The following is a 26,370-nucleotide window of genomic DNA, read 5'->3' as shown; positions in this document are numbered from 1 at the left end:
GTCATCACTATATTGAATAAGGTGAGAAGCGAAGGAGTGGAAAGTAAATCATGAGAAAGAGCTTGGCTGAAGTAATGAGGGCTGTCCCTGAAGCCTTGTGGCAGTACAGCCCAGGTAAGCTGCTGAGACTGATGGGTGTCAGGGTCAGTTCAGGTAAAAGCAAAGAGAGGCTGGGACAAGGGGTGTAGGGGAATAGTGAAAAAAGCATCTTTAAGATCAAGAATGGAATAGTGAGTTGTGGAGGAAGATACTGAGGACAAAAGAGTGTACGGGGTTGGGCACCACAGGGTGGATAGGCAAAACAATTTGGTTGATAAGGCCCAGATCCTGAATTAACCTGTAAGACTTGTCTGGTTTTTGAACAGGTAAAATGGGAGAATTTTAAGAAGAGTTTATGGGTTTTAGAAGCCCGTGCTGTAGCAGGCGAGTGATAACAGACTTCAATCCCCTTAAAGCCTGTTGTGGGATGGGATACTGGCGTTGAGCCGGGTAAGGGTGATTAGGTTTTAATGGGATAGTAATGGGTGTTTGATCAGTTGCCAGGGAGGGAGTGGAGGTGTCCCATTGTGGGTTAAGGTGGGGGGATACGAGAGGAAGACGCAAAGGAGGCTTTGGGTTGGGAAGAAGGTTGGCAATGAGATGTGGCTGTAGTCCAGGAATAATCAGGGAAGCAGATAACTAGGTTAAAATGTCTCAGCCTAATAAGGGAACTGGGCATGTGGGGATAACTAAAAAAGAGTGCATAAAAGAATGTTGTCCAAGTTGGCACCAGAGTGGGGGAGTTTTAAAGGGTTTTGAAGCTTGGCTGTCAGTACCCACAACAGTTATGGAGGCAAGGGAAACAGGCCCTTAAAGAGAAGGTAATGTGGAGTGGGTAGCCCCCATATCAGTTAAACAGGGGATGGACTTACCCTCCACTGTAAGAGTTACCCAAAGCTCAGCATCTGTGATGGTCCAGGGGGCTTCTGAGGCAATCGAGCAGTGTCGGTCTTCAGCTGCTAAGCCGAGAAGATCTGGGAAAGAGTCAGTCAGAGAGCCTTGGGCCAGAGTTCCAGGGGCTCTGGGAGTATCTGCCAGGTTGGACAGTCCGATTTCCACTGGAGTCCTGCACAGATGGGACATGGCTTAGGAGGAATCCTGGGCTGCGGGTATTCCTTGGCCCAGTGGCCAGATTTCTGGCACTTGAAGCAAGATCCTGGGGTAGGCGGTCCTGGAGGAATGCCTGACCACTGTGGTTCAGGCATTTGGAAGGTCTTGTGTGCTGGAGATGTGGCTGGGGTTTGTCTCACAGTGGAGGCAAGGAATTGCAACTCAGAAATATGTTGCTACTTGGCTGCCTCTACTCTGTTATTGTACACCTTGAAGGCAAGGTTAATTAAGTCATGTTGTGGGGATTGAGGGCCAGAATCTAATTTTTTGGAGCTTTTTCTAATGTCGGGAGTGGGTTGGGTAATAAAATGCATGTTGAGAATAAGACGGCCTTCTGGCCCTTCTGGGTCTAGGGTGGTAAAGCATCTAAGGGTTGTTGCCAAACAGGCCATGAACAGGATTGAGTTTTTATATTTGATGAAAAAGAGTCTAAACGCTAACTGATTTGGGAGAGGTCGGATAAAGAAAAAGGAGCATTAACCTTGGCTATGCCTTCAGCTCCAGCCACCTCTTTAAGAGGAAATTGTTGGGCAGGTGGGGGAGGGCTAGTCAAGGAAAGAAACTGTAAGCCAGATGGGATGTTAGGAGGGGGTGATAAAAGGATTATAGGGTGGGGGAGTGGAGGCTGAGGAAGAATTGGGACATGGGTCAGCCTAGCGAGGAGCAGCCTGGGGAAGAGGGGAGAGGTCAGATGAATCCGTAGAAAAGGAGGACACAAAGGACTCAGAGCTTGGGGTGGAGACTGAAGGAAGAGACAGGAGAGAAAGAAGAAAGATTCGGAACGAGTCACATTGGGAGCAGAGACTAGGGAGGGACCAATGTGAAAAGAATGTGTGGACGTCAGGCACCTTAGACCATTTGCCCATTTTTCGACAAAAATTATCTAGATCCTGTAGGACAGACAAATCGAACGTGCCATTCTCTGGCCACTTGGAACTACTGTCGAGTTTGTATTAGGGTCAAGCAGTATTGTAGAAGAAAATAAGACTTTTAAGTTTTAGGTCAGGTGTGAGTTGAAGAGGTTTTAAGTTCTTGAGAACACAGGCTAAGGGAGAAGAAGGGGGAATGGAGGGCAGAAGGTTGCCCATAGCGAAGGAAGTAAGTTTAAAGAGAAAGGTAGAGACACAGAAAAGGGGGTGGGTGAGCAGCCAAAGCAGGCGTCCCCGCAGTTGACTTGCCACCAAGGGAATGTGGGTGAATGACCAAGGCAGGTGCCCCCCGATGATCAGTCACCAATGGAGTGTGAGTGAAAAATCAGGCAGGTGTCCCCACAGTGATTAAACACCAAGGGAAGACTGTCTTCCCGAGTCTGTCACCAGCGCCAGAGTTTTGGGTCCATGGATAAAATGTGTCTCCATTGTCTCTACTAGAGAGGAAAAAGAACTGGAATTGGAAGGACAGGGAGACTGAAGGGTAGCAAGAGAGGGAGATTGAAGGGTAGCAAGAGAGGCTGGAAAAGACCACTTACCTGATTTGAAATTCATGAGATGTTCCTTGAGCTGGTTGGTCTGAGGACCCAAGGTCGCAAGTGGATCTCCTCATGGAGTGAGGGCGAGGACAGGGGACCGGTCTCCCAGAGGAGTCCTCCTGTCAGGTCTTCGGCACCAAATGTCACGCACATCCATGTGAAGAGACCACCAAACAGGCTTTGTGTGAGCAACAAGGCTGTTTATTTCACCTGGGTGAAAAAGAATGAGACATGTAAGTATCTGGGAAAGAGCAATCCAGGCAGAAAGAAACAGCTGATGCAAATACTTTGAGGCAGGAGAATCCTTGGCAGGTTAGTAAATTAGAAGGAAGGTAAGGATAGCTAGTGCAGAAAATTAGAAGGAAGGCAAAGATGGCTAGTGCAGAAATTAAGTAATTAACATAAAAGCTATGTCCTAAAAGTTTCTCATGGGAGATTTCTTTCTGTGAGATAGACTATGACCCAAGAAACTTAATAAATAATGTGATAAATAATGCGATGTGATGTCTTGGATGTGCTTCAAAATAATGGAAGTTGACTTTGCTCCCGTGTGTGTGTGTGTGTGTGTGTGTATGTGTGTATAATAGAGGTGGGGTAGGTGAAACAAGAATTGTCAGGAACTGATAATTGTTGAAGCTGGGTGGTGGGTACATAAGGTTCATTAAACAAGTCTTTTGCTTTTGCATATGTTTGAAATTTTTTATAATAAAAAGTTAAAAGACATACAAGTTTGATAGCATTTGAGCTGAAGACATCTCTTCCTTTTTCTGCAAAATATCTCAGTAGCGAATACATTGCTCTTCATCACTCATTAAGCAGCAAAACAAACCCAGCACAATTGAACACAATATCTCAAACAGCCTATGAACCTCAGTGGCTACAGGTGGTGGGATCAAAGCTGCCCAGCTGAAATTTCAAACCCAGGACAATGGATAGAACAGGAAAAAAGACAAAAAATAACTTATTAGCTGCAAGCTGCTTTCCATTACTCAAGCAGTGGGATCATCAGTATTCCTCAAGGAAAAACAATTCATCTGTTTTTTGTTTTTTGTTTTTTGTTTTGAGATGGAGTCTCACTCTGTCGCCCGGGCTGGAGTGCAGTTGTTCGATTTCAGCTCACTGCAACCTTCGCCTTCCAGGTTCAAGTGATTCTCCTGCCTTAGCCTACTGAGTAGCTGGGATTACAAGTGTGCACCACTGCGCCCAGCTAATTTTTTGGCTGCTCTGGAACTCCTGACCTCAAGTGATCCATTCGCCTTGGCCTCCCAAAGTGATAGGATTACAGGCATGAACCACTTTACTCAGCCAGTTCATCTGTTCTGAGAAAACCATCAAAATGAATTTATTTATGAAACTATAAAGCAAAAACTCAGTTTTAAAGTAGACTTTAAAATTTAGTCTGATATTTTTCTGAATTTCTAAGCATTAGGCTTATGATTGTCATTTTATTATTTTATACATTACCAACTTACGGAAAAAAAAAAAGATTTAGCACTCTGGTATTTCCCTTTATTTCCCTTCCTTCTGGGCTTTCAGTATGGTGATATCATAATTATTGGTAAAGTAAGTAATCAATGCTTACCTTATATGACTATGTAAGTCTTATTCATTGCAGCTGAGTCAAATGTTGTACCAAGATTATATTGCCTTTTCTACCTTTTGTTCTTCCTGAAATTAACAGGTTCCATTTTTTAAATCTGCACAATTTTCCATTACTACAGAATCTTTCTAAAACTTACCCAGAGAATTATAAAGTGCTTCTGTTTTCAACAAAACATCAGGAATTCTATCAATTGGCTAGACTCAGTTCTCTCTACCCAGGACCCTGTTTTCCTGCTCTACTTGCCTCTGATTATTCTCTGTGCCTTGTTTTCTTCCAAGAAGCTTATCAGATCTTCTCTTTATTTCTGATGCTCTGAAATTAATAATGGTGTACTTTGATGTGGGTTTGCTTTTGTTTCGTACATTATGCTGGGCACCCTGAGCCCATTCAAAAAGGGCTTTTAGTTCTGCGAATTATTTTAACTATATATATATATATATATATATATATATATTTTTTTTTTAGTGATAAATGTCTCCTCTCTAGGGAATCTGCTGTTTCTTGTTTCTTTCTTTCTTTCTTTTTTGAGATGGAGTCTCTCTCTGTCGCCCAGGCTGGAGTCCAATGGCATGATCTTGGCTCACTGCAACCTTCCCCTCCCAGGTTCAAGCAATTCTTCTGTCTTAACCTCCTTAGTAGCTGGGATTACAGGCATGCGCCACCACGCCTGGCTGATTTTTGTATTTTTAGTAGAGATGGGGTTTCACATGTTGGTCAGGCTGGTCTCGAACTCCTGACCTCGTCATCACCTGCCTTGGCCTCCCAAAGTGCTGGAATTACGTGAGCCACCACACCCAGCCTCTTTCAAAGAGTTTTAGCCACACCTCCTGATTTCAGTCTACATCTAACCCCACCTCCCGGGATACTTGTTGCTTTCCTTTCCTGCATATTGCTAGGAACTCTTAAACACTGAGTATCCAGCTTCCTGGTTCTGCTCATTCCTGCATCAACTTATCATCTTCCAAAAAACAAAAAAAATGTTAGCATCTCTCGCTGGGCGTGGTGGCTCACGCCTGTAATCCCAGCACTTTGGGAGGCCAAGGCGGGTGGATCACCTGAGGTTGGGAGTTTGAGACCACTCTGACCAACATGGAGAAACCCTGTCTCTACTAAAAATACAAAATTAGCTGGGTATGGTGGTGCATGCCTGTAATCCCAGCTGCTCAGGAGGCTGAGGCAGGAGAATCGCTTGAACCCAGGAGGTGGAGGTCGCAGTGAGCCGGAGATTGCGCCATTGCACTCCAGCCTGGGCAACAAGAGCGAAACTCTGTCCCCCCCCCGCACCCCCCCAAAAAAGGGAAAATTTAGCATTTCTCTTCTGTTGTTGTCTCACCTGGAAATGACTGATAATTATTCCCTAAAGTCTGTTCTCCCTTTCATACATAGTAATTGAGCCCCCACTTTTTACCTGGATGCATGACAGCCAAGATGCCAGTGTCCCTATTGCACCCGCTCATCCCTTTACCACTTTTGTGCACACCAGCCAGCACCTGTGTCTGTCAGCAGACTGCCTCCAGGCTACTGGAGCCCATACTTTCCAGGTGCCCGGAGAGCTGAAACGCAACCTTATTCAGCCGGAGTTGAAAAATCTGCAGCTTGCCTGTCCTGTTTTGGACAACTCTAAGATGTGAATATCCTGCCTCCGAACTGTCTGCAGGACTGAGGCTTTGCTTGATAGGATCCCCTTGCTTGGCTTCCTTCCTTTCCATTTTCCACTTTCTTACTCCCCTATGCCCTTTCCGTTTCTTCCTGGAACACTTTTAAAAAATCATTTTCGGCCAGGCGCAGTGTTTCACGCCTGTAATCCCTGCACTTTGGGAGGCCGAGGCGGGCAGATCACCTGAGGTCAGGAGTTTGAGATCAGCCTGGCCAACATAGTGAAACCCTGTCTCTACTAAAAATACAAAAAAAAAAAAAAAAAAATAGCCGGGCATGGTGGCACATGCCTGTAGTCCCAGCTATTTGGGAGACTGAGGCAGGAGAATTGCTTGAACCTGGGAGGCAGAGGTTGCAGTGAGCCGAGATCATGCCACTGATCTCCAGCCTGGGTGACAGAGTGAGACTCCATCTCAAAATAAATTAATTAAATAAGTAAATAATCATTTTCACAGGAATCCTCGTCTCAGGATCTGCCTGTAGGGTACTCAAGCTAAGATGCATGGCAACCCAGAATAAAAACCACCTTGTAGCTAGTAGTTGTCATGTTAAGCTCTGGCCAATGTAATGTAAATGGAAGGGGTATGCACAACTTTGAGAAGGTAACCTGAAAGAAAAGGTACATAGACTTTTTTTGCCCTCCTTTTTGTTTTTTTAATTGTTTGAGATGGGGTCTCACTCTGTTGCTCAGGCTGGAGTGCAGTGGCGCGATTATAGCTCACTGCAGCCTCAAACCTCCAGGTTCCAGGTATCCTCTCACCTCAACCTCCTGAATATCTGGGACCACAGGTACACGCCACCATGTCCGACTGATTTTTTTTATATCTTGTAGAGATGAGGTCTCCCTATGTTGCTCAAGCTGGTCTCAAACTCATGGGCTCATGTGATCCTCCTGCCTTGGCCTCCCGAAGTGCTGGGATGACAGATATGAGCCACCAAACCCGGCCTCCCTTCTCTTTCTGATTGCTGGGCATGATCACCAACACAGCCATATCAGATCCACGAGCTGACCTTAACCATGGAAGCCATGTACATAAAGCCATTATGTCAGAGGAATGTAAACCAGAGCAACTCCATCTTTTCTTCTTTTTCCTCCCCAAGACGCAGTCTTGCTCTGTCGTCCAGGCTGGAGTGCATGGCGCGATCTCTGCTCACTGCAACCTCCACTGCCTCCTGGGTTCAAGTGATTCTCCTGCATCAGCCTCCCAAGTAGCTGGCATAACAGGCGCACGCCAACCACGCCTGGCTAATTTTTGTATTTTTAGTAGAGACGGGGTTTTGCCATGTTGACCAGGCTGGTCTTGAACTCTTGACCTCGTGATCCACCCACCTCAACCTCCCAAAGTTCTGGGATTACAGGCATGAACAACTGCGCCGGGCCGCAACTCTATCTTGAATAGGAGCTGGGTAAAATGAGGTTGAAACCTACTGGGCTGTATTCCCAGATGGTTAAGGCATTCTAAGTCACAGGATGAGAATCAAGGTCAACATAAAATACAGGTCATAAAGTCCTTGCCGATAAAACAGGTTGCAGTAAAGGAGCTGGCCAAAACCCACCAAACCAAAAAGGCCACACAAGAGTGACTTCTGGTCCTCCTCAGTGCTACGCTCCCACCAGCACCATGACAGTTTGCGAATGCCACGGCAATATCAGGAAGTTACCCTATATGGTCTAAAAAGGGGAGGCATAAATAATCCACCCCTTGTTTAGCATATCATCAAGAAATAACCATAAAAATGGGCAACCAGCAGCCCTGGGGCGGCTCTATGGAGTAGGGAATTTTTATTCCTTTACTTTCTTAATAAACTTGCTTTTACTTTGCACTGTGGACTTGGCCTGAATTTAAGAACCCTCTCTTGGGGTCTGGATCGGGACCCCTTTCCTGTAACAATTATACAGAAAGAGCAGATTCCTGACACTGTGATGCTGTATCATCCCTGGACTGGCAGTCTCCGCATTTCTTGAAGATGAGAGGAGAAAAAAAACCCATAGCATGTAAAGTCGCTGTTATATTAGTTTTTGTTTCCGTTTGAGACGGAGTCTTGCTCTGTCATCTAGTCTGGAGTGCAGTGACACGATCTCAGCTCACTGCAACCTCTGCCTCCCTGGTTCAAGTGATTCTCCTGTCTCAGCCACTTCAGTAGCTGGGATTACAGGCATATGCCACCACACCTGGCTGGTTTTTATATTCTTAGTAGAGATGAGGTTTTACTATGTTGGTCAGGCTGGTCTCGAACTCCTGACCTTGTGATCTGCCTGCCTCAGCCTCCCAAAGTGCTGGGATTACAAGGTGTGAGCCATCGCGCCCAGGAGTTTTTTTTGTTTTTGTTGTTTTTGTTTTTGTTTTACAACCAAACCTAATCCAATGAATGCATCTCCTCTCCTGGTCCCTGTGTTCTTGTGGGTTTATATATTTTGCTTTAACCTAGGTGGGATTTTGGAAGGGAGCAAATATAGTGATCAGTCCTCTGTATTTTTTATGTGATAAGATATGCATAACACAAAATTGACCTTTATAACCATTTTCAATTGTTAAATGGTTATACGGTTCACCGACATTAAGTACATTCATATTGTTGTGCAGCCATCACAACTATCCATCTCCAGAACTTTTTTCATCTTCCTAAACTGAAACTCCATACTCGTTAAATGACTCCCAATTTTCCCCTCTACCATCCCCCGGCAACCACCATTCTACTTTTTGTCTCTGTGAGTTTGGCTATTCCAAGGATCTTATATAAATGGAATTATACACTATTAATACTCTGTATTTAACTAGAAGCCCCTGAAGATGTGTGAGATGGTGGTTCAAAGCAGTTAAATCTGGCCGGGTTAGGTGGCTCATGCCTGTAATCCCAGCACTTTGGGAGGCCAAGGCGGGTGGATCACCTGAGCTCAGAAGTTCTAAACCAGCCTGGGTAACATGGCAAAACCCCATCTCTAAAAATACAAAATTAGCTGGAGGTGGTGGCCCGCACCTGTAATCCCAGCTATTCAGGTGGCTGAGGCAGGAGAATTGCTTGAGCCCAGGAGGCAGAGTTTGCCATGAGTCGAGATGGTGCCACTGCACTCCAGCTTAGGCGACAGAACGAGGCCCCGTCTTAAAAAAAAAAAAAAAAAAAAAGGCAGTCTTCTCTGGGTCTGGTAAAAGGGGTTTCAGTGTTGGAGACAGAGATGCCCCTGTGCAGAATTCAAACACAGCTTTTGGAAAAAATGGATCTGGAGAAGGCGCAGAAGCAATGGAGGTGGCATAGAATCTGCTCCCTCCTGGCCTCCTGCGCTAGTTTGAGCCACTTTAGAGGAGTGAAGAACAAGACTTAGCAGGACTCTGAGCACAAGAAGAGCTGCTTGGGGCCCATGTGGTGACATGTGGCTCAGGGCTGAGACAAGGGCCATTCCTTTCTGCTCAGCTTGAATTATAGTACCTCTCTGGTGTTCAACAATTTGACATTTTTGGGCTTGGTATTTTTCCATCTTATTTTTTTAACCAGGTTACTGGTATGTAAAAAAGCTATTGGTTTTCTTTGATGGATAAATGAATAAGCAAAATGTGCATATATCATACAACGGAATATTATTCAGCTTTTAAAAAGAAGAAAATTCGGACATATGCTACAACATGGATGAACCTTGACAGGCAAAGTGAAATACACTAGTCACAAAAAACCCCTACAAATACTGAATGATTCCACTTATATGAGATACTTAGAATTATAGAGACAAAGTAGAATGGTAGTTGTCAGGGGCTGGTGAAGGGAGGAAGGATAGAGAGCCATACTGACTGAGCTCCTTTCTACCCTAATACAAGAGACTCTCATAGGCAGGAATATCATCACCCTTATTCAGCCTGAAGAAGTTACAGAAGATGGATCTTCATCCCTCCGCAACCCTTAGGATTAAGGGTTGTCTTATAAAAGGGAGTAGGGAAATATCAGAGGCGTTTGAACCAGAGCAACTCCATCTTGAATAAGGGCTGGGTAAAATGAGCCTGAGACCTACTGGGCTGCATTCCCAGATGGTTAAGGCATTCTAAGTCACAGGATGAAATAGAAGGTCTGCACAAGATACAGGTCATAAAAAACTTGCGAGTAAAACAGGTTGCAGTAAAGAAGCCAGCTGAAAAAGCCAAGATGGCAATGAAATTACCTCTGGTCCTTCTCACTGCTGCACTCCCGTAAGCACCATGATAGTTGACAAATGCCATAGCAATGCTGGGAAGTTACCCTAAACGGTCTAAAAAGGGGAGGCATGAATAATCCACCCCTTGTTTAGCATATCCTCAAGAAATAACCAGCCAGGAGAGGTGGCTCATCCCAGCACTTTGCGAGGCCAAGGCAGGTGGATCACGAGGTAAAGAGATCGAGACCTTCCTGGCCAACATGGTGAAACCCTGTCTCTACTAAAAATACAAAAATTAGCTGGGCATGGTGGCACACACCTGTAGTCCCAGCTACTCAGGAGGCTGAGGCAGGAGAATTGCTTGAACCCAGGAGGCAGAGACGGTGAGCTGAGATCATCATGCCAATGCACTCCAGCCTGGCAACACAGCCAGATTCTGGTCTCCAAAAAGGGGGCGGGTGGAACCAGCAGCCCTCAGGGCTGCTCTGCCTATGGGGTAGCCGTTCTTTTATTCCTCTACTTTCTTAATGAACTGGCTTTCAATTCTTTCAATTTATGGACTTGCCCTGAATTCATTCTTGCACAAGATCCAAGAACCCTCTTGGGGTCTGGATCGGGATCCCTGTCCTGTAACATACTATGTTTCAAAATTTGTGCCCAATCCTAATTAAAGCTAAAATGAATAGACAACCCTAAATGTGAAGACAATATATTCCTCAATCAGTCTAGGTGGAGTCCAATCATTACATTTGGATTCTGGTGTCCAGAGTTAGATACAATCAGGAAAAGCAGCACTCTTAAAAATTGCTACTAATGTGCTTTGGCCCTCAGGGTTAAAAATCAATTGAGCAAACATTTATGATTTTTTTAAGGCAGTATTCTGTCTCTATTTTTTTTTTAATAGAGATGGGGTCTCTTTATGTTGCCCAGGCTGGTCTCGAACTCCTGGGCTCAAGTGATCCTTCCACCTCGGCCTCTCAAAGTGCTGGGATTAAAGGCATGAGCCACTGGCACCCTGCCAATTGAGCAACCATTTTAAAAATATATTTCAAATAAAAATTTGGAATTCTTAGCTTCTCTTGGAAAAGACTCGGGATCCAGTAATAATGGACCTTTTGGCAGGCAGTAAGCTGGAATAGAATATCAATGGACTGTGCTGGCCTGCGTTACTCATATTCACCACCACAGCTGGTTAAGAACAATCCATAAAACCGTGCTTCTCAAGCTTCACTCTACACTTCAGTGTCCTGGGGATCTTGCAAAAAGTGCAAGTTCTGATTCAGTAGGTCTGAGTGTGGCCTGAAACTCTGCATTTCTGAAAAACTCACAGGTGATACAGATGTTGCTGGTCCTCCATCCACACTTTTTTCCTGCATTGTCGCCCAGGCTAGAATTACAGTGGCAAGATCATAGCTCACTGCAGCCTCAAACTCCTGGGCTCAAGCAATCCTCCTGCTTCTGCCTCCTGGGTAGCTGGAATTACAGATGCAAGCCACAAAGCTCAGCTCTAATCATACTTTGAATAGCTATGAATTAACAATAAACACAAATTCAAAAGGAAATAGAAAAGCAAACATTATCTTTATTTAATAATCTTTGATATTTAAAATACAACTCATTGAACATCCACACTAACAACAGAATCCTCAGTGTTCAACAGTGCTTTGGAAGTCCGGCTTTTCTAAGGACCAGACAGGAAGGCCTGTATGTGTAATAACAGCAAATGAACTTACGAGGGAGCACACACAGAGGGGCTGCAGGGCTGGGTCCTGAGCAAGGGGTACTGCCACAGTGCACTTGTATCATGGCCAAACAACAATGCTTTTTGTTTCAGATATTTTCTGCACTTGAATTTCAAATATTTTACTTATACAGAACAGTAATTTTTAAAAAGTTATTCCTAATAGCCCAGTGTTGTAAAAATTAGATAATCACATTTAAAATGTATGTTTTTGTCTTTCAAAAAAAACATTAAAAAAATTCAGAAAACATTCCTTGAACTATGTAACAGACAACTGAGAGCTTCCTAAGTGCCTCAGGAACATCCGTGTGTATTTCACTAGTTTCCCATTGCTTTGTCTATGCATCCACCAGCTTAAAATGTTTTTTGATATGCTATTAAACATGCCAATGACGATAAATTTAGAAGTTATTAGCATTCATTCTTAAAGTGTCAGACCATTTGGAAAAAATAAAAATAGCAAAGGTTTTCTTCAAATTAAAAAACAAAATCAAAATTCTAGAATTTACCAACCATGTCAATGATCTTCATTCATGAAAGCAAATTAGAACAAAAGACATTTTTCTTATGTTTAAGACTTTAAAAAACTACAAAGCCAGCTCATTTTTCAAAGCAAAAAATGCTGGTTATAAAGGGACCAGGAATAAAAGAAAGTTTTTATTTTGAATATGAAAAATAAAAAGTTATTTACATTGCTGACATGATTAGTTGATCCAATCTGGTATTTCTTAATTAGGATCACATATATCATATGTCTATACTTGTTAAGGACTCGATACAACAAACAATTAACTTTGAAAACAGTAGCCCAAGGCCAGGCATGGTGGCCTGCACCTGTAATCCCAGCACTTTGGGAGGCTGAGGCAGGCGGATCACCTGAGGTCAGGAGTTTGAGACCAGCCCGACTAACATGGTGAAACCCCGTCTCTAATAAAAACAAACAAACAAACAAAGGAAAAGGAAAGAAAGGAAGAAAGAAAAGAAAGAAAGAAAGAGAAAATAGTAGCCCAAGGAAAAAAAAAACCTTTAAGACAAGAGTTTCACTCATTGCCCAGGCTGGAGTGCAATGGCACAATCTCAGCTCACGGCAACCTCCGCTTCCTGGGTTCAAACAATTCTCCTGCCTCAGCCTCCCAAGTAGCTGGGATTACAGGTGCCCGCCACCACACCCAGCTAATTTTTATATTTTTAGTAGAGACAGGATTTCACCATGTTAGTCAGGCTGGTCTTGAACTCCTGACCTCAGGTGATCCACCTGCTTCAGCCTCCCAAAGTGCTGGGATTACAGGCATGAGCCACCACACCCGGCCGGGATCAAGTTTTAAATAGCAAGTCATATATATATATACACACACACACACATATATATATATACATATACATATATATTTTTTTTCGGAGACAGAGTCTCACTCTATTGCGCCAGGCTGGAATGCAGTGGTGAGCCCTCGGCTCTCTGCAACCTCTGCCTCCCAGGTTCAAGCGATTCTTAGTCTCCTGAGTAGCTGGGATTACAGGTGTGTGCCACCACGCCCAGCTAATTTTTGTATTTTTAGTAGAGACGAAGTTTCACCATGTTGCCCAGACTGGTCTTGAACTCCTGCCCTGAAGTGATCTGCCCGCCTCAGCCTCCTGAATTGCTGGGATTATAGGCGTGAGCCACTGTGCCCAGCCTGGAGGTCATCAATATTAATTATCGAATCCTCCTAAAAATTTAAAACATCAAGATTTATTTTTCTATTTAAGATTTTAAAATTATATTTTGATTATGCATTGAATCTATTTTGTATTTGTACAAGTCCAATGGGCCAGTTTTAAGAGTTTTAAGAATTTCGTAGCTCTTGGCACTAGCATGATTTTTTTTTTTTTTGAGATGGAGTCTCACTCTGTCGCCCAGGCTGGAGCGCAATGGCACCATCTCGGCTCACTGTAACCTCTGCCACCCAGGTTCAAGTGATTCTCCTGCCTCAGCCTCCCAAGTAGCTGGGATTACAGGCACCTGCCACCGCGCCCAGCTAATTTTTGTAGTTTTTACTACAGACGGAGTTTCACCATCTTGGCCAGGCTGGTCTTGAACTCCTGACCTCGTGATCCACCCACCTTGGCCTCTCAAAATGCTGGGATTACAGGTGTGAGCTACCACGCCCGGCCGGCACTAGCATGATTTCAAAAATAGTATCAAAAATTCAGACATTCAAAATGTGATTTAGGCTCTGACTGGAATAAAATTTATTCAACTTAATATTAAATGAAACAATATGGACTACTGGTAGTTTTGTCTATAATGATACTCAACTGGTTTTGAGTTTTTTTCCTCATTGGCTTTGGCATCATGAATAAAGCCTTAAGAAAAATCAAGTTTTAAGGACAAAAACAAAGCACCTCCTTAAACAAAATATTCTGTGAATTGTAAATTATTTGGCCAAGATCTTAGTATAGAGTTTACCTACAGCAGCCTTTTCAAACAGTTTATATTACTGAAATATTTATATGTTGATTACTGTAAAAAACATATATTGATGGTTTTAGATCAGAGATTAACTATTCTGAATTTTTAAAACATAAATTACTCATTAAATCCATGACATCTGAAAATATGAAAGTGGTATTTCCAAGGCTTATTTAAACTTCTACTAGCATCACCACTGTACATACTTGATCCCAGTAATACAAATTATACATTAGAAAAATGATACCAATAGTTTAAATATTAAACATTAAGATGTTCCCAAGTAGTAAAACAGAATGGAAATCTTTAATACAGTTCTTAGCAGGACAGTTCTTGTGAATTTAGTTGTTCCTGACTTTCTGCAGGTGGTTTACAGTAAATGGCAGTACCTGATACATAAGCTATAGCTTTGCATAACTTTTAACTTTTGTGATACTATGGTTACTTGCACTGGCATATTTTCATACTGGCCAATCAATTAAGAAATAGAATCTAAACATTCAATTACATTTAAGCCAACCCCACCAAGATGGCAGTTCACTAGTGATTCTGGATCTGCCTGCTAAATGTAACAATTTCACAACAAACTACACAAACACATTCAAACGCATCCAGTGTGTGCTCACCTCTGCTTTAAAAACTCTCCAGCTGGCCAGGCGCGGTGGCTCATGCCTGTAATCCCAACATTTTGGGAGGCCAATGCAGGCAGACCACCTGAGGTCCGGAGTTCGAGACCAGCCTGGCCAAACATGATGAAACCATGTCTCTACCAAAAATACAAAAATCAGCTGGGTATGGTGGTGGGCGCCTGTAATCCCAGCTACTCTGGAGGCTGGGGCAGAAGAATCGCTTGAACCCAGGAGGTAGAAGTTGTAATGAGCCGAGATCACGCCACTGCACTCCAGCCTGGGCAAAAGAGCGAGACTCTGTCTCAAAAAAAGCAAAAACAAAAACAACCAAAAAAACCTCTCTAGCAAATAAAAGTCAAACATGCCGTATTTTCTTAAGTGCTTTAACTAGGGTATATATGAACTTTATAAATGCTAAAATTAAAATTTTAAAATGCATATTGGTTTTCTCATTTTTATATTAGGTAGCTCATCAATTCAAGTGTATGAAAAGTTTAACGTTTCTTTTTTTTTTTTTTTTTTTTTTTTGAGACGGAGTCTCGCTCTGCCGCCCAGGCTGGAGTGCAGTGGCCGGATCTCAGCTCACTGCAAGCTCCGCCTCCCGGGTTCACGCCATTCTCCTGCCTCAGCCTCCCGAGTAGTTGGGACTACAGGCGCCTGCCACCGCGCCCGGCTATTTTTTTGTATTTTTTTAGTAGAGACGGGGTTTCACCGTGTTAGCCAGGATGGTCTCGATCTCCTGACCTCGTGATCCGCCCGTCTCGGCCTCCCAAAGTGCTGGGATTACAGGCTTGAGCCACCGCGCCCGGCCTAAAGTAACTTTTCAATGGAAAAAGGTAATGAACAAATATCCATGGAAAATATGACTAACACACCTGTAATAATTAACATAAATGTTCAGTCAAAATATTTAGCTTTTTAAATCTTGAGGGAGTAGTACTAAACTCTAACATCTCTTGTAGTTTTAAAGTTTTATAATTCTTCTGAAACATTTTTAATTATTAAAAGAAAACTTTAGATTTTAAAATAAAACTATCCTTTTGTGTAAGGGAAACTTCAGAAAACTTTGGCACAAAATAATGACTTAAAAAATCTGTTATATCCAAGAAAAAGCTATTTCATAATCATAAATAAAAGATATTTTTTCTTCTCTTTTCAGTTAGCAATAAATCCTAGATCAAAAAACTTTCCCTGATGAAATGTGTGCAGCCACACACCAGTAGGGCAATATACCATACTTTAATTTTCTAAGTTGTCAGCTGAAATTTCTTGGATTTTAGCTTATGAACAATTCAACATTCAAAAGAGCTTCAAAAGGGGCTGGAGAATGAGGGATGGGGAACACAGAAACTAAAACATCAAATTCAGAGAGACACGGTTTTCACCAAAATGGTGCTATCCTATTGACCCAGCAAGAAACTCTCTGTACATCTCAGTTAAAGAGAATATTTATCAAAACTATGGACTTTCTTATTTACAGACCCACTAAGTACTGTGACTTCTACAGTTCTTAAGCTATCTAAAGATGATGCAAGTGCCAAATCACAGTATAAATTTAAACATTTGCATTAATTATTTTCATGTTCTAGATCACCATCTTTGACAAGCTATACCTACTAAAAGATGTGAAGTAGACACCTATATTCCATGACTCAACTGTAAAGAGAACAGAAAGCTCCAGTCATAGGAGAAAAAAATAAAACTGCTATTAAAATTGAAGGCCAAATTTCATGTATTATACATTCATGGTGGGTACGTATGTTTAGTCTTCTAACAGAAGGAGACTTGCCTGCATACTATGCTTCTCCTAGTTTTCTCAATTGGAGAAGGAAAAAATAAGGCGCAGGAAGAAGGGGTTGCAACAAAGCTGTAAGGTTTTGATGTAAGTGAAAAGATATTCATAAAGCATCTGGGAAAGCACATGCTCACACATTTTAAAAAACGCTCATTTATTCTCAAGTACTTGCGCAGGGCTGATTTCAGAGTTTAGGAATGCACCAGTCATGAAATAATGATCCCATCACAGGACTTAAAATGCTAGACCTCAGAAAAGATTACCATCTTTCAAAAGAATTGTGGGAAAATAATGAAAACCAGGTCACGGAAAAGTTGTGATCAGAAAATGACACAAGAAAACACTGGAGCACACAGTATACAGTTGAAGGGAGGACTGTTTAACCTTCTAGAACCATTACTATTATCAACACAGACTAGAGATACTTTCCTGAAAGGTTAATTTGGTTAATAAGAAAGTCACTATTAGATGATGTGAGCCAAATTATCTACAAGAGAGAAAAAGAAAACTGGAAAAAGCCTGAGGCAAGAGCTAATTAGCTGGTCTGCAAAAAGATCCAAGAAAAATGCCCTAATTTTAGACATGTTAGATATTGCACACTCAAAAAAGAAAAAGAAACATTTAGAAAACTATTTTATATGTCTTTAATTGCTGAATGCCTCTTTGGCTAATATTTGGGAGATCATTTTTTAGTCCTACAACTGACGCATTGTTCCACTTTCCCATCATTTTGTTTGCAAACCACTAAAAGTCTTATTTCCTCATCTCTTTGACACATTACCAAAGTGGACCCTATGCTGTAATCACACAGAATAATGTTGGAAAGTATGAATATCTCAATTATTTTTTAAAGGTATTATTTTTTTCCTTCTGTTTTCAAATCATTTCTGACAGTTTCTAAAGACATGGTCACAGCTGCCTGAAGCATGTCTTCTTCACCCATAGCATCACCTGTTGGGAAACAAAACCACATTTCTTTAAAATTTCCAGAAAATTCTCAAAGTCATCAAAAGGTAAGCTCTCAGAAAATGTATTTCTATTTGAGCACGAGTTTCTTTTTTTGATTTAATGCATATAAAGCAAAACTTACTTTTATAGTTCTATATATTTTGACAAATACACTGTCAAGATATACAACCATTCCATTGCCCCAGAAAACTCCCTCATGCTGCCCCTTTGTGGTCAATCCCCAATTCCTAATCCCAGCTAGCCAACAGTACATTCTCTGTCCAACAGTTTCATCTTTTCCTGCATGTCATATAAAAGGCATCAGTAGATATGTAGCCTTTTGAATATGGCTTCTTTCACTTAGTGTAATGCATTTGGGATTTGTTGTGTATATCACCAATTTGTTGTGTATATCAACAATATCAGCAGTTCATGTTGATATACTCATGTTGTGTATATCAACAATTCATGTTGATATACTCATGTTGATATACACAACAAAAACCCAACTTTCTATTTTGAAATAATTGTCAATTCAAAGGAAGTTGCAAAGATATTTCAGAGAGGTTTCCGGTATTCTTTTGCCCAATTTCACCCAACAGTTACATCTTATGTAACTAAAGATCAAACTAAAACCTAGATAGTGACATTGGCACAATGTTATATGTAGTTCTACAGGGCATTTTATCACACATGTGTATTCATGTAACCATGAGCACTACAATCAAGACATAGAAGTGTTATAATACCACAAAGATCTCCCTCCTATCGATTTATATTCACACCCACCTCTCTTTCACCCACTTTCTCTAACTAGCGGCAACCACTAATATGTTCTCTATCTCTATACAGCTGTCATTTTTAGAACGTTAAACAAATGGAATCACACAGTATAAGACCCTTTGAGGCTTTTTTGCACTCAGCATAATGCCCCTGAGATCCAGCCACGGTGCTGCCTGTGCCAACAGTTGGTTTCTTTTTAATCCTGACAGTAGAGTATTACATGCTATGGATGTACTACAGTTTGTTTCACTGTAGGACATTTTGGTCATTTCCAGTTTTTGATTATTACAAGTAACGCTGCTATAAACATTCATGTACATGTTTTTGTGAGAATATAAATTTCTATTTTTGGCTGGGCACAGTGGCTCAAGCCTGTAATACTAGCACTTAGGGAGGCCAAGGCAGGCAGACTGCTTGAGCCCAGGAGTTCAAGACCAGCCTGGGCAATTGTGTCAGTGGAACAATGCATCAGTTGTAGGTCTAAATAATGATCTTCCAGGCTGGGCGCAGTGGCTCACATCTGTAATCCCAGGACTTTGGGAAACTGAGGCGGGTGGATCACGAGGTCAGGAGTTCGAGACCAGCCTGACCAACATGGTGAAACCCCATCTCTACTGAAAATACAAAAAATTAGCCAGTCATGGTGGCACACGCCTGTAGTCCCAGCTACTTGGGAGGCTGAGGCAGGAGATTCGCTTGAACTCAGGAGGCAGAGGTTGCAGTGAGCCGAGATCACGCCACTGCACTCCAGCCTGGGTGACAGAGTGAAACTTCTGCCAGAAGAAGGAAGAAGAAGGAGGGAGGGAGGAGGAGGGAGGGAGGAGGGAGGAGGAGGAGGAGGAGGAGGAGGAGGAGGAGGAGGAGGAGGAGGAGGAGAAGGAGAAGAAGAAGGATCTTACAAATATTAGCCAAAGAGGCATTCAGCAATTAAAGACATTTAAAATAGTTTTCTAAATGTCTGTTTTTCTTTTTTGATTGTGCAGCATTGCCCAGGCTGGTCTTGAACTCCTGGGCTCAAGCAATCTGCCTGCCTTGGCCTCTCTTAAGTGCTAATTACAGCACTTACGGAGTGTAATACTGAAAAAAAAATTAAAAAATTAAATAAATAAATTTCTGTTTTTCTGGGACAAATGCCCAGGAGTATAGATGCTATGTCATATGGTCAGGGTATGTTACGTTTTTAAACAAATAGTGAAATTACTTTCCAAAGTGCCTGCATCAATTCAAAAGAAATATAGAAAGGTTACCTCCCTTTATATACTTTGACCCTCCTTCATTTGTAACATAATTGCCTTAAATATTTCCAGTATATATACTGAAAAACAAATCAGTGCTATAATTCTTGCTTCAACCATCAATTTAGAAAATTCAAAAGGAGGGTAAAGTCTATTGTGTTTACCCATATTTTACTCTTTTTATTGTTCTTCCTTCCTTCCTGATGTTCCAAAATTACTTCTTTTATCATTTCTTTTCGGTTTAGAGAAATTCCTTTAGCCATTCTTTTAGGGTAGGTCTGCTGAAGAAAAATTGTTAATTTTCCCTTCACTCCTGAAGGATATTTCTCTGGATGTGTAACTCTGGGTTTAGAGTTGTTTTCTTGTTTTTGTTTTTTTAGACGAGGTCTCGCTCTGTCACTCAGGCTGGAGTACAGTGGCACAAGCTTGGCTCTCTGCAACCTCCACTTCCCGAGTTCAAGCAATTCTCTTGCCTCAGCCTCCTGAGTAGCTGGGACTACAGGTGCCCACCAACAAGCCCGGCTAAATTTTTTTTTTTTTTTTTTTTTTTTTTTTGAGATGGAGTCTCACTCAACTGCCCAGGCTGGAGTGCAGTGGCCCAACCTTGGCTCACTGCAACCTTCGCCTCCCAAGTTCAAGCAATTCCCCTGCCTCGGCCTCCCAAGTAGCTAGGATTACAGGCGTGTGCCACCACACCCAGCTAAATTTTGTATTTTTAGTAGAGACAGGGTTTCCCCATGTTGGCCAGGCTGGTCTCGAACTCCTGACTTCAGGTGATCCTCTCACTTCAGCCTCCAAAAGTGCTGGGATTACAGGTGTGAACCACCGTGCCCAGCCTAGAGATTTTTTCTTTCAGCACTAGAAAAACTGTTGTATGTATCCCTTCCTTCTGGCCTTTATGATCTCTGATGGGAAATCTGCTGTCATTCAAATTGCTGTAGGTAAGGTCGTTTCTTGCTAATTTCAAGATCTTCATTTTTTGTCTGCAGTGTTCAGAAATCTGACTATGATATGTCTCTGTGAATTTCTTTGAGTTTATCATATTTGAACTTCATTCAGCTTTTTCAATCCATAGGTTTCTGACTTTTGCCAAATTTGGGAATTTTTCAGCCATGACTTCTTCCTCCAATATTTTTTCAGCCCCACCCTCTTTCTCCTCTCCTTCTGGGACTCCATGACATAAATTTAGATGGAGTCTTGCTCTGTTGCCCAGGCTGGAGTGCAGTGGCGCAATCTTGGCTCACTGCAGCCTCTGTCTCCCAGGTTTCAGTGATTCTCCTGCCTCCGCCTCCCCAGTAGCTGAGATTACAGGCATGCGCCACCATGCCTGGCTAATTTTTGTATTTTTAGTAGAGATGGGGTTTCACCATGTTGGCCAATCTGGTCTTGAACTCCTGACCTTAAGTGTTCGGCCCAGCTCGGCCTCCCAAAGTGCTGGGATTATAGGTGTGAGCCACCGTGCCCGGCTTGGTGATTTTCAATTGAATCTTGAAAATTTGGGGTATTACGTTATGAGAATGTGAATCTTATTTACATCTTCCAATTTGGCAAGCCTCCTCTGACACAGCACTGGCAGCAGGAAAAAGGGAGTGCCACCTCACTACAACCAGAGGGGAGTGAAAGTTCAGGCTTCTTCAAGGCCTGTGATAACACGGAGTGGTGGTCATGGGCATTACTGCTGAATGCACACGGGAGTTCTAGTCCCCTAGTCTTCCACTGACATCTCTCTGACTGGGAGGGAGAGGAATGCCTTGTTACTGATCCCCACGTGGCCTCCACGGACATTGTGGAGGTGTCCTTGTTACTGCTGGATGCCAGCAACAGTCTGGATTCTCTACTAGGCCTCTTCTCTGACATTACCCCCATAGGAGCCAGAGAGATGCCTATGTATTATTAGGTGGATGTTCAGGCTCCCTGTGACCACTGACACCGTGGGAAAGGAGTGTTATCACCTCCTGGAGGGAAGGAAAACCCCAGCTCCCCAGGCAGCCTTCTCTGACACCATGTTGGCTGGGAAAGGGGAGAAGTGTACCTTATGACTTCCAGGTTGGGGTACATATCTTGACTTCCACTCGGCCTTTGCTGACAGGGTTTGGGGCCAGTTTATTCTGTGGTGTTTGACTGTAGTCAAGTGCTTATTATCTAAAAGTTTTTGTCTTGCTAGGCTGCCTCTTTTGGCTAAAGAGAGCAGGCTTTTTATGGGGTTTTCTCTTGGTCTGAGCCCACAGCTTCTCCAGCACCAAGCCCAGGATAAATGAGGCAAAAAGAAAATCCAGGCCACTCCCCACCACGCTGCTCCTCTGGTTCCAAGGTCTGTCTTCTCTCTGCCTTTGAGATTCAGCTCGTTTTTTTTTTCTTTTTGAGACGCAGTTTTGCTCTTGTTGCCCAGGCTAGAGTGCAATGGTGCGATCTCAGCTCAGCGCGACCTCTGCTTCCCGGGATCGAGCAATTCTCCTGCCTCAGCCTCCCAAGTAGCTGGGATTACAGGCATGCGCCACCATGCCCAACTAATTTTGTATTTTTAGTAGAGACAGGGTTTCTGCACGTTGGTCAGGCTGGTCTTGAACTCCCGACCTCAGGTGATCTGCCCACCTCAGCCTCCCAAAGTGCTGGGATTACACGTGTGAGCCACCGCGCCTGGCCCAGCTTATGTTTTATACAAATGTTGAGGTGTTTTGGCTGTACTTAAGAGGAGGAATAGAAAAAAGTACCAGTTCATCCCTTTTATTATTCAATTATTTGGATATACCACAGTTTGTGTATTCGTTAACTAAATGAAGGTCTACATTTAGGCAGTTTATAATTTTGGGCAATTATGAATAAAGATGCTATAATCTTTTTTTGTTTTTTTTGAGATGGAGTTTCGGTCTTGTCGCCCAGGCTGAAGTGCAGTGGTACGATCTTGGCTCACTGCAACCTCTGCCTCCTGGGTTCAAGTGATTCTCCTGCCTCAGCCTCCTGGGATTACATGTGCCCACTATCATACCCAGAAAATTTTTGTATTTTTAGCAGAGATGGGGTTTCACCATGTTGGCCAGGCTGGTCTTGAACTCCTGACCTCAGGTGATCCACCAGCCTCGGCCTCCCAAAGTGCCGGGATAACAGGCGTAAGTCACTGTGTCCAGCCCTTTTTTTTTGAGACAGTCTTGCTCTGTCACCCAGGCTGGAGTATAGTGGCACGATCTTGGCTCACTGCAACCTCCGCCTCCCGGGTTCATGTGATTCTCCTGCCTCAGCCTCCTGAAGAGCTGGGACTACAGGTGCCCGCCATCATGCCTGGCTAATTTTTGTATCTGAAGTAGAGACGGGGTTTTGCCATGTTGGCCAGGCTGGTCTTGAACTCTTCACCTCAGGTGATCCACCAACTTCGGCCTCCCGAAGTGCTGGGATAATAGGCATGGGCCACCATGCCTGGCCAGCTATAAGCATTTGATACAAGTTTTTATGTGAACCTAAGTTTTCTTTTCTCTTGGTTATATATACATGATTAGGATGGCTGGATCATATGGCTAAGTATACATTTATCAAAAAAATGCCAAACTGTTTCCCAAAGCTGTACACTTTTACATTCCCATTAACAGTGTATGAGTCTCAGCTGCCTGGATCCTTGCCAACACTTGGTATTGTCAGTTTTATTTCCTCATTAAGCCACACCTACAAGGGTGCCGTGGTATCTCATTGTGGTTTTATTGTGCATCTCCCTGTGACTAGTGATGCTGAGAGTCTCTTCATGGGCTTGTCATCCCTATGTCTTATTTGGTGAAGTACCTTTTCAAATTCTTCACCTTTTCATTGAGTTGCTCTCTTATTGTTCAGTTTTAAGAGTTCTTTATATATTCTGCTCACAATTTCTTTGTCAGATACAGTTACTTTTTCTCTCAACTTCTACTACTAATTGGCCAAACTTTAAGACATATTTAAACCGAGACCTGGAAAGTAACTCTGCACTTCCCATTGTTATTTAGATTATACTCAAGTATTTTTCATTTTCCGGGTGGTAAAATGTATTTATTTTTCACCTACTAATATTCATGATTTCTGGCCGGGCACAGTGGCTCACACCTGTAATCCCAGCACTTTGTGAGGCCAAGATCATGAGGTCAGGAGATTGAGACAATCCTGGCTAACACAGTGAAACCCTGTCTCTACTAAAAATACAAAAAATTAGCCAGTTGAGGTGGCAGGCACCTGTAGTCCCAGCTACTTGGGAGGCTGAGGCAGGAGAATGGCGTGAACCCGGGAAGCAGAGCTTGCAGTGAGCTGAGATCGCACCACTGCACTCCAGCCTGGGTGACAGAGCGAGACTCCGTCTCAAAAAATAAAAAATAAAAAATAAATAAAAAATCATGATTTCTAAGGAATTTTTGGAGACTGTACAAATTACTGTGAAGTTTAAATTATTATGTTAAAGTAGTCATTAAATGTTCTAGCAATCCTCTCCTGCCTTGGTTTCCCAAAGTGCTGGGATTACAGGTGTGAGCCACCACATCTAGCTTTTTTTTTTTTTTTTGGGTAACTGCTCCTTAATCCAGGGAAATTTAGTAGATTAAAAATTTACTTAAGAGTCTTAATATGATTAAAGAGGGGATGAAGAATAATGTAAAGCAAAAATCAGATGGAGCCCATATGTCAGATAAAAGTGTGAAGGTAGCGAACATGATGAATGGTGAGCAGGCCTTACCTAGATCACTCCCAGGTGCTCCTGAACTGGTGGTTGGCCTTTCACATGGATGTGAACTCTCTTCTGATAGGTCCCCCTGCTGCTGCTGCTGCTGCTGCTTCTGCTGTTGCTGCTTTTGCTGCTGTCTGAAACATTCAAAAGTGAATGTATATTTAAAAAACAAAACTTAAAAGAATAAATACACCATGAGAAAAACTATTCATGTGGAAAATACACTGTTCCACAAATCAAAGTAGTCACTGACATTAAAAGAATGCAAGAGCAGTTAGTCTGATATAGATTACTTTAAAATATAGAAGTGCTGATCCTAGAAAACCTAGACATAAAATTTAAATTTATCAGACAAATTAAGAGGTAGGTATTTTCATCACAAAATAACCTATCATGGCCAGGCATGGTGGCTCACACCTGTAATCCCAGCACTTTGGGAGGCCAAGGCAGGTGGATGGCCTGAGGTCAGGAGTTTGACACCAGCCTGGCCAACACAGTGAAACCCCATCTCTACTAAAAATACAAAAATTAGCCAGGTGTGGTGGCAGGCACCTGTAATCCCAGCTACTTTGGGAGGCTGAGGCAGGAGAATCACTTGAAATGGGAAGGTAGAGATTGCAGTGAGCCAAGATCGCACCACTGCACTCCAGCCTGGGTGACAGAGCAAGACTCTGTCTCAAAAAACAAACAAACACACAAACAAACAAAAAGATTCACTGGTAGCTATTCTTATGCAAATGAGTGTTGGTTTATAGACCCTTAATATTGTTGAAAGTCACTGAAAATAAGTACCTTTGATCAGATAAAGCATCTCAAACTACCATGTGAGTTAACATAATGTTTCCATGGCTGGCTCATTCTTTTGATTCAGGTCTGAGCTTAACAATCTCCCCAGAGATGCCTTTCCTGACCATCCCACCAAAAGTAGCCATCTGACATTCTCATTATTTCATCACTTTGTTTTAATTCTCAGCATAAACTTACCATCTGGTGTTCTCTTTATTTCCCTCTTTATGGCGTGTAAGCTAATGAGAGTGCAAATGTTAACTTGTTCATCTATTTCAACAGTGCTGATAACCGTGCTGTTACAACATAGTAAGCATTTACTGAACACTTGATAAATGAAAACTACTATTTAACACACATTATCAGATTTTAAGTAATATTGATTGCATTCAGCTCCTCTGTAATTTTTTCAAAAGGAAAAACGATGTAATTCAAATCCCCACTTTTAAAATGTTTAAACATGATAGTTATGATGTAAATATGTAGGAATACATTCTTGTACTCAGAAAACACACACTGAACAACTGAGACATAATGGAAAATCATATCTGCGTATCATTCCCAAATGGTTCAGAAAGGCCAACAATTGGGGAATCTGGGTGAAGGATATAAGGCGCTCTGTGTACTATTTCTGCTTTTATGTAAATCTGAAATTACAGGTCAAGCATCCCAAATCCGAAAATCTGAAATAGAAATGCTCCAAAATCAGAAACTTTTTGAGCATCAACATGATACTCAAAGGAGGTGCTCAGTGCAGCACTTCAGATTTGAGATTTTGGATTTGGAATGCTTAACTGGCAAGTATAGTGCAAATATTCACAAATCCTATAAAACCCCAAATCTAAAACACTTCTAGTCTCAAGCATTGTGGATAAGGGATACTCCATCTAGATTTCATACATGTAAATACAAACACAGAAAAACAAAAACCAAAACTTACCAACAGCTGACAATCTCAGTGAGAAGCCATAGGTTTAAAAAAAAAAAAAAAAAAGATTGCTTCTCGGTGTTTTGGCTAAGATCAAGGTATTAAAAAAAACAAAAAAAACAAGAAAAACAAAAAAAAAGGGGGGTATATAGGAATTTGAAAAGGAATCAGAATTTTTAAACTACCAGCAACAATTATTAATAGAATGACACATTTTTTCTAGAGTTCCTCTCAATTTTGTGTTTTAAAACTGTGAACAATAAAGTTCAACCAATGAGAACTGCAATTTTTCCCTGTTGGTCTCTAAGCCCGAATACTGACCTGTGTGTAGGTGTAAGACTTTAGTGTGCATGGCTAATGATGCACATAAGGGCAGTATCCTCCCATTAGCAAATCCTGATGCTGCGA

General features: G+C 42.3%; 1 protein-coding gene and 1 long non-coding RNA gene across 6 annotated transcripts in view; one reads left to right on the top strand and one right to left on the bottom strand.

Annotated features, from left to right (window-relative positions):
* The first annotated feature begins 15,533 nt into the window (after nt 1-15,533).
* The window catches only part of LOC103886444, a 30,665-nt gene continuing 19,828 nt past the window's right edge, over nt 15,534-26,370 (top strand). The window contains exons 1-3 of one of the 2 annotated variants that reach the window (XR_004184805.1): nt 15,534-16,567; nt 17,505-17,623; nt 21,805-21,887. This is a non-coding gene — a long non-coding RNA (uncharacterized LOC103886444). The remainder of the gene's footprint in view (nt 16,568-17,504; nt 17,624-21,804; nt 21,888-26,370) is intronic. The other variant, XR_004184806.1, reaches the window with a different exon arrangement.
* The window catches only part of ATXN3 (ataxin 3), a 44,093-nt gene continuing 34,468 nt past the window's right edge, over nt 16,746-26,370 (bottom strand). For 3 of the 4 annotated variants that reach the window (XM_009212148.4, XM_031667895.1, XM_031667899.1), the window contains 2 exons: nt 24,258-24,382; nt 16,746-17,561 (listed from right to left, as the gene is read on the bottom strand). In XM_009212148.4, the coding sequence (XP_009210412.4) occupies nt 17,467-17,561; nt 24,258-24,382 (220 nt within the window). In that variant the 3' untranslated portion in view covers nt 16,746-17,466. Of the gene's footprint in view, nt 17,562-24,257; nt 24,383-26,370 lie in introns of those variants that run through there. The other variant, XM_031667896.1, reaches the window with a different exon arrangement.

Source organism: Papio anubis, chromosome 7, assembly GCF_008728515.1.
Source record: "Papio anubis isolate 15944 chromosome 7, Panubis1.0, whole genome shotgun sequence".
In the NCBI taxonomy this organism is placed as follows: Eukaryota; Metazoa; Chordata; class Mammalia; order Primates; family Cercopithecidae; genus Papio; species Papio anubis.
This window is presented reverse-complemented; position numbering and strand designations above follow the sequence as displayed.